The 8,392-nt window shown below is 35.9% G+C and overlaps 1 protein-coding gene across 1 annotated transcript; it reads right to left on the bottom strand.

The window, feature by feature from the left end:
- Nucleotides 1-1,535: 1,535 nt before the first annotated feature.
- On the bottom strand, nucleotides 1,536-3,368 carry LOC139846579 (transcription factor MYB41-like). The gene is made up of 3 exons (XM_071836055.1): nucleotides 3,218-3,368; nucleotides 2,975-3,104; nucleotides 1,536-2,376 (listed from the first exon to the last, which is right to left on the bottom strand). The coding sequence occupies exons 1-3, from the start codon at nucleotides 3,348-3,350 to the stop codon at nucleotides 1,611-1,613; spliced, it is 1,029 nt and encodes a 342-aa protein (XP_071692156.1). The 5' UTR covers nucleotides 3,351-3,368; the 3' UTR covers nucleotides 1,536-1,610.
- Between the last annotated feature and the right edge of the window lie 5,024 nt (nucleotides 3,369-8,392).

The raw sequence follows: 8,392 nt of genomic DNA, 5'->3' as shown, positions 1-8,392 counted from the left end.
TCTATTATTTTATTATTCTTACTCAGTTGTCATTATGCCATTACGTACAACCAAAAAGAAACCCATAGAATTAAATACCGCATTCATGCTTATGAGTATAGTTGAGTGTATAATCTCGTAAAGGATCATTTGTAGAACTCACAAACATGTTCGGAAAAAACATACTCTTCAATAGTTATGTCGGATTCTAGCAATGTTGCCTTAAAATTACTGAATATAGGTTCTTAGATACTTCTTTAATATAAGTTCATAATTGATAATTGAGTCACCTAAATAGAAGATGGAAAATTTGCGTTATGTACATTGGTATGAAGAATACGGAGTGTCACATTATTCAAAGGAATGGATGCCTATCTCAATATATCCATAGATTTATGAAAAATCTTATAAATAAATCTTATTGGGCTGGAGGGTTAACTATCAATATCATCTATGGATTAAACTGTAGGATCAAGCCCCTATATCAATTAAATATAAGTATTTACAGAAGCAAATATGTGGAATATATGTATGTATAATATTTGTAGTATTGAGCAGAGGAATTAAAAGGAAATGGAACTGTATCTTTTATTTATCAATTGTAAGCTAAATATATAACTAGAGCATTACACACGTGTCCTTGAAAGTAGCACATCAATACTACATTTCAACAAACGGCTAGTCGCCTAGTCACTCCCCACTCTCCTAATCAAGGTTGCAAAATTCGTTATTCATGGATTAATCGGTCGGGACTTTGGAAGGATTAATCGGCAATTCGGGGATTAATCGGAGATTAATTGGATTATATTGTATACATTTAAATATTAAATTTTAAAAATTATATGTGCAACTATAAAAAAAAACTATAAATATAAAGATAATTTTTAACATAATTGTTTAAAATTGTTAATTTTGCTTCAAAACTATAAAATTCTTGTTTAAATTCATGTTAAAATGTTAACCATTTTTTACTTTAACTAACTTTGATTACCAAATTTGATTTTGATCAATCAATTGACGTTGACAGTTTAATTAAACGGATTTTTGAAAATCGGAACGGATTGCTCCTAAAAATGATTAATCGGGGATTAATCGACGAGTAATTGGGTTTTTTTACAACACTGCTCCTAATTACTCGATCACCACTAGTACCATTTCAAATGACAGAAACAAACTAGCATTTAATTAAACAAAACTATAACTAAATCTTAATTAAAAAGCTAACTAAGATATTGAACGTAACTAATGACCATGTACATTTATTTGACACTTGATATAACCAATTAGTCCCAACATAAACCACCAGGCCCATTATCGTGTTGTTAGCCAACAATGTTGAGACTAGCAGACCGCAATGATTCAATGGGCCAATCTTGAGTAGAACTATTAGGTTATGCGAAAAAAGGATGATAAAGATTCTAACCTCCACATCTTTTGACATTAGCTTTCATGAATAATGTTTTCATAGCTCATATCAAACAACTATAATACAAAGTTACAATATGCACAAAACGATCATAAAGGACATGTGTGCCTAGTAATACTAACTAGCTCGCCTAAATTAAAGTCTGTATAGATAGTAGCAAAAAAACATCTACATGGTAATTTACTTTTACAAATTACAATGAATTCTACATGAAATCATCAAACTCTAAACTTTCTGGGATCTCAAACTTAAACATATTGCTGCAGTGACTTCCTCTTTCATCTTCAGAGCTGCAACTGTTGATGATAGTTGATGATGAGTTAACATGAGTAGGGCTTGACATAGGTGTTGATAAAATAGAATCATAATTGATATTCTTGCTAATTAATGGATTTGTATATTCCATATTTGATGGCAAGAAACTCATGTTTTCTGACGATTGTGGCGTAAATTGCGGATTGTAACAAGGAAGGGTTACGGAATTATAACTTGAGCATGGAAGTACCAAATTTTCATGACTAGTTTGCTCATTAGGGTTCATGAACTGTTTTGAAAAGTCTCCACCATCGTTTGTGGAAAAGGTGTGTGTTTTATCGAAAAGTTGATTGCTTAGAAGACTTGAAGGCTGCGAAGTATTGCAATTTGGAATTTGTTGATTAGGGTTTTGGTTCATGGTGTTGATGTGGTGGTTTAGGAAAAAGTCTTGGTTATCTTGATTTGATGTTGCCGGTGTTAAAAGAGTAACAAGCTTTAAAACTTCCGGATTTACAAGAGTTTGGAGACTAAGAAGGTTTGAGAGGTTGAATTGAGCCGCGTTGAGTATGGTTGAAAGGTGTGAGAGATCAATACGGGGAGTATGAGTAACTGGATCGATTCCATTCCGGAGTAACTTTTTTCGGATGTTGGTGTTCCAGTAGTTCTTGATTTCGTTATCAGTTCTTCCAGGTAAGCGAGTAGCGATTGCTGACCACCTATATCCATATAGAGACAATATATATTAGATTATAGACAACATGCATGTTAAAAATATATATATATATACAATCAAGAATAACTCGCAATGATTACTCATGTTTTATATATATACTAACTTCTAAAGACAAACAACAATTAATCTTGTAGTTTTCAAGACTTTTTATATGAGTTTTTCACGCCTAAAGTTGTGAACATAAGTTGAAAGCGTGTAAAAAATATTGTATCAAAAACTTTAAATCGTGAAAAAATATGGTGTCAAGTATTTTAAGTGTTATTAACTTTTTCAAACTTCTAATTCAGTGTCAATGAGTTTTTTTCTGATGCTTTTAAATATCAAAAATTTCGTGAACTTGTTAAAAACATGTAAAGTTATATACACTTTAAATCATCAAAAATAATGAAAGCGTAAAAGATATGAAACTTATTTTTGTAGTGAAATTAGATGACCACATAACATTTTTTGCGTATAGTATACAACTAGTCAAGAATATAGTTTGTCTAATCCCTTGGCCTTAGTTCTTTTATATGATGTGATCCAAAGTAGTTGAAACAAGCTAATGGAAATTAAAAACTTTAGTAGTAAATTAAACATACTTATTTCCAAGAACACTATGTAGATGGATAATAGTCTCTTCCTCTTCAGGGGAAAATCTTCCTCTCTTGATATCGGGCCTAAGGTAGTTTGTCCAACGAAGACGACAACTTTTTCCACATCGTTGAAGCCCTTATTAACAACAATATTATAACTAAATAAGTAACAATTGATCATCTAATGATTACCAACAGAACTTCAACACTAGAAAAAAAAATGAACCACCAATCTAATCTAATACATACCGGCGTTGTTGGGAAGGGTTCGCCAATTGCCTGGTCCGTGTATTTGGATGTATCGAGTAAGTTTGAGATCTTCTTCTTGTGTCCATGGCCCTTTCTTGAGTCCAGTTTTGTCACAACATGGTGATCTGCCCATTTCTTGCTATTTGTTAAATAATTGAGAGCTTATTGCCAAAAGAGAAAATGAAGGTGGTAGGTCCAAAGAGAACACCATTGCATCCATATATATAGAGAGAGATGTGTATAAAGACTATATGTTTGCATGCGTTGCTAAGTCAACTTGATAGATGTGGCACTCTCACTTCTCTCTCTCTCTTACTCTTGTTTCTTGTACATAAAGAAATTTTAAAAGTGTCTCTTTTTTCTTATTTTTTAATTTGTAATTTTTTTACTGTATTATTTTTGATTTTATTTTTGAGAAAAGAAGTTGAGAATAGAGAAAAGATGGAAACTTGGTGAAGTTGAAGTAGTGACAAGTGTCAAATGATTAATGGGATTGACTTTGTAAGTATTTCTCGTTTGACCTTTTTAGAGATATGGAAAAAGGAGATTGTGGGTAGCTGAGGGTTGTTAGATCCTCTACCAATTGTGAGAAAATTGTTTCCATGGTTTCTTCTTCTTGCATCTTACAACACTTTTAACATTATACACAATCACATGATCGATATTGGTAGTTACTCTGTCATTGACCTAGTAGTATTGAAATGCATGTCGTTGTAAATGTCAAGTTATAAATGTATGTCAACATGTGCACATTCCGTATATAGATTTGCGAAAAACATTGTGTTGGATGGGTAAGTTGCCTTTTAAAAAAATAATAAGAGTTAAGTTATTGTATGTTAGCAACTTTGTATTTACACCAAAATATACAATTCCAAATTGTTTCCAAGTTAACGGCTTAAGTATAACAAACTTCATCCATCTTACTATCTTAGTCGTTGAAGTAATCATATATTTGTTTCAAAATAAACTTGTAACCAAAAAGTTTTACCAGTAGTAAAAGATGATTATAATTGGCTGACCGGGTAATAAATAATTTCATATTTCTTAAATCGCGTACATTTTTAAAATGACTTTTTTAATCGCGTACATATTTCTAGTTTGATCCATGGGTAAATGGAGTCTCTCTGTTGGATGTGAAGAATATCAAAACAAAAGTGAAGGAATCGGTTCAAGGAAAGAGGTGCGCCGCAGCCATGAATGGCGCGACACGGCCTAACACAAGAACAGAGCATCAGTTTGAAGAAAACGTCTATCCGGGGTTTTGCCTTAGAGGCGCGGTGCGGTCCCATATAGGCGCGGAGCGGCTCGTGTGACGGGGAGTTTCTATATTGACGTTTTTCTTGTTCTCGAAGGTGTTTCCTTGTTGTTTTTCGCCTATATAAGCATCCTATTGTAACCCTCATGTATATGCACGAATTATATCAATAAAATCTCTCTAGTTGGTCCGTGGATTAAAGTAATCGACATTCGATTACATATAACCACGTTAAATCCCGCGTTCTTTAATTTTTCGTATTATTGTCTTTCGTTTGTCGAAGTGGGTGATTAATCTTAGTGATTAATCTTGTTGTTTGGGTCTTATAATCCTTACAATTGGTATCTAGAGCTCAAGGTTCGTATTGGGATCGATGACGGAACACGGTAAATTGAAGATTGAGCGGTTTAATGGCAAAGACTTCGCTTTTTGGAAGATGCAAATAGAAGACTACTTGTATCAAAAGAAACTTCACCAACCTTTGTTGGAGACAAAACCCGAAGGCATGAACGATGCCGATTGGATGCTCTTGGAACGTCAAGCTTTGGATGCAGTTCGTCTTGCACTCGCCAAGAACGTTGTTGGTAATATAATGAATGAAAAAACAGCGTTTAATTGTTTGAAGGCACTCTCCAACATGTATGAGAAACCTACGACGACGAATAAGGTTTTTCTCATGCGACAATTGTTCAATACGAAGATGAAGGAAGGTATGAGTGCAACAGATCATATCAATGAATTCAACAATCTTGTTTCAAGATTAGAGTCGGTTGAAATCAAATTTGATGATGAACTTAAAGCACTAATCTTGCTTTCATCATTACCGAAAAGTTGGTCAGGTAGGGTTACCGCGGTTAGTAGCTCTACCGGTACTACTAAGCTTGCGTATAAAGGAATTAGGGATTTAATTTTTGGTGAAGACACTCGTAGGAGAAGTTCGGGGGAATTGTTATCCGGTTCTTTGTTAAGTACCGACAACCATGGTAGGAAAATTGATCGCGGCGTGAAGAAGAATAAAGGGAAGTTCAAGAAGAGGTATCCATCAAAAGACCGGAGTGAAGCTATTTGTTGGGGTTGCAATTAAAAGGGGCATTATCAAAGAAATTGTAAGAATGCTCCGGTTAAAGATGTTAACTTGACCGCGGAAGATACGGATGATGCATTATTATGTAGTATTGAAAGTTCGGTAGAGCCTTGGGTCTTGGATTCGGGAGCTTCGTTTCACGCTACACCCACTAAGAGCGTGATGAAGAATTTTCGGTCGTATCAAGGTAAAGTTAGATTGACAAACAACAAAGTCTCAAGATTAAAGGAATAGGAGATGTTGTATTGAAGACTACTCTTGGTTCTAATTGGACTTTGAAGAACGTAAGGTTTATTCCTAAATTAAAAAGGAAGCTAACATCGGTTGGTCAATTAGATGAAGAAGGTAATGAGGTTACTTTCAAGAATCGCCGATGAGAGGTGATTAAGGGTAGTAGTATCGTGGCTCGTGGACATAAAAGGGGAATTCTTTATATGGTTGAGGTGTTTGAAGAAGACACGGTGATTGCTACTGTTGACGTTGGGGCTAGTTCTACTCTATTGCACCGAAGACTCGGGCATATGGGTGAGAAGGGAATGAAGGTTCTTAGTTCGAGTGGGAGGATTCCGGATTTGAAAAAGATAGAGCTAGGGTTTTGCGAACCATGCACTTATGGAAAGCAAAAGAAGGTGACTTTTGTTAAATCGGGGAATTCACCAAAGTTAAAGAAATTGGAGCTAGTTCATACGGATGTTTTTTGGCCAACGAATGTAGAATCACATGGAGGTTCTCGTTATTATGTCACCTTCATTGACGACTCCACTCGAAAGGTATGGGTTTACCTTCTCAAAGCTAAATCCGAAGTGTTTGGTACAATTGTGAAGTGGAAAGCTATGGTTGAGAATGGAGGAGAATATAGTAGTCTTGAGTTCAAAGACCATTGTGCAAAGCTCGGTATTAGAATATTGAAAACGGTACCGAAGACACCGCAACACAATGGGATCGCCGAATGTATGAATCGTACATTGAATGAAACGGCTAGAGTATGAGGCTACATGTCGGTTTGCCTAAGATGTTTTGAGCGGACGCGATTAATACGGCGGCTTACTTGATTAATAGGGTACCCTCAACACCATTGGGTTTTCGAATTCCCGAGGAAGAATGGCTAGGTAAAAAGGTTAGTTAAGATCATCTTAGAATCTTTGGGTGCAATGTATATGTAAAGACCAAATATATTGATAAAGATAAACTTGAAGCTAAGTCAAAGAAGTGTACGTTCATTGGTTATGGTTCGGATGAGATGGGCTATTGTTGTTGGGATAATGAAGCTAGAAAAGTTATTCGATCGCGTGATATTACCTTTGATGAAGATTCTGTCTATGGCAAACCGGAAATGGGGAGTCAAAATCCGGATCAAGTTATTCTTGACGATGTTTCTCTTAATGATCTTGCAGGTTCTAGTGGGAGTTCGGGGAACAATGAATTGTTCATTAATGGTGATGGGTCGGATCTTGACAATGATGGGGATGGTACGGATAGCGATGATAATTCCGAACATAGTGTGAGTTATAGTGATGAGGAGGCTACGAATGAAACCGGTCCAACCATACCAGTTGCTCCTATACTTAGACGCTCGACTAGAGTGCCTAAACTAAATCCTAGGTATTCTCCATTAACAAACTACTTGCTCTATACCGAGAATGGTGAACCTGAAAATTACTTTGAAGCAAGAAAGTCCAAAGAATCCATACAATGGGAGCTTGCTATGAAAGAAGAGATGGGGTCACTTAAGAAGAACAAGACTTGGTCACTAGTGAAATTACCTCATGATAAAAAGGCGTTGCAAAACAAATGGGTGTATAGAATAAAGAATGAGGTGGATGGTAAGAAGAGGTACAAAGCACGGTTAGTGGTTAAAGGATTTCAACAAAGGAAAGGGGTTGATTACCAAGAGATATTTTCACCAGTGGTGAAGATGACTACTATTCATTTGGTACTTTCATTGGTCGCATCCGAGGACTTACATTTGCAACAACTAGATGTGAAGACTGCATTCTTACACGGGGATCATGATGATGAGATCTATATGAGGCAACCCGAGGGCTTTGAGGTAAAGGGTAAAGAGAAGTGGGTTTGTATGTTAAAGAAAAGTTTGTATGGATTGAAGCAAGCACCTTGGCATTGGTACTTGAGATTTGATGAGTTCATGAAGAAGGTTGGTTTTGTAAAATGTGAAGCGTACCATTGTTGTTACTTGGAGAAATTCAAGTCTTCTTACATAATCTTATTGTTATACGTTGATGACATGTTGCTTGCGGGTTCCGACATGTTCGAGATCAATAAGTTGAAAGATATGCTTTCAAAAGAGTTCGAGATGAAGGATCTTGGTAGTGCTAAGCAAATACTTGGGATGATTATTGTGTGTGATCGTGCTAAAGGTGTTCTATACTAGTCTCAATCCAAATATATTGAGAAAGTAGTAGAAAAGTTTAATGGTGATAAAGCAAAGGCTCGTTCTATGCCTTTGGGTACCGCGATGAAGTTATCGAAGAATCAATCACCTAAAACGGAAGAAGACAAAGCGGAGATGGAAAAGGTTCCGTATAGATCAGTCGTGGAAAGTATTATGTTGCCATGGTCTGTACGAGACCGGATATAGCTCATGCATTGGGAGTTATAAGTCGTTATATGTCTAATCCGGGGAAAGAGCAGTGGGAAGCGATCAAATGGTTGCTTCGTTATTTGAAAGGTACTTCTAGTATGGGATTGTGTTTCACTAAGGGCAATGTTGTACTTAGAGTTTATGCGGATTCAAATTTGGGTGGATTTGGTGATTCGGGTAAGAGTACTACGGGATATGTGTTCATGGTTGGTAAGACGGCGGTCAGTTGGATGT

This window comes from Rutidosis leptorrhynchoides, chromosome 5, assembly GCF_046630445.1.
Source record: "Rutidosis leptorrhynchoides isolate AG116_Rl617_1_P2 chromosome 5, CSIRO_AGI_Rlap_v1, whole genome shotgun sequence".
NCBI classification, from domain to species: domain Eukaryota; kingdom Viridiplantae; phylum Streptophyta; class Magnoliopsida; order Asterales; family Asteraceae; genus Rutidosis; species Rutidosis leptorrhynchoides.
Note: the sequence above shows the minus strand (reverse complement) of the source record. Positions and strands in the feature narration are given on the sequence as shown.

Excerpts from the sequence above, each read along its gene's own strand:
- LOC139846579 (XM_071836055.1), bottom strand. The coding sequence starts at position 3,350 with ATGGGCAGATCACCATGTTGTGACAAAACTGGACTCAAGAAAGGGCCA. Across the intron at positions 3,105-3,217 it reads AACCCTTCCCAACAACGCCG|GGCTTCAACGATGTGGAAAA; the intron begins GTATGTATTAGA and ends GTTGTTAATAAG. Across the intron at positions 2,377-2,974 it reads CATAGTGTTCTTGGAAATAA|GTGGTCAGCAATCGCTACTC; the intron begins GTATGTTTAATT and ends ATATGGATATAG.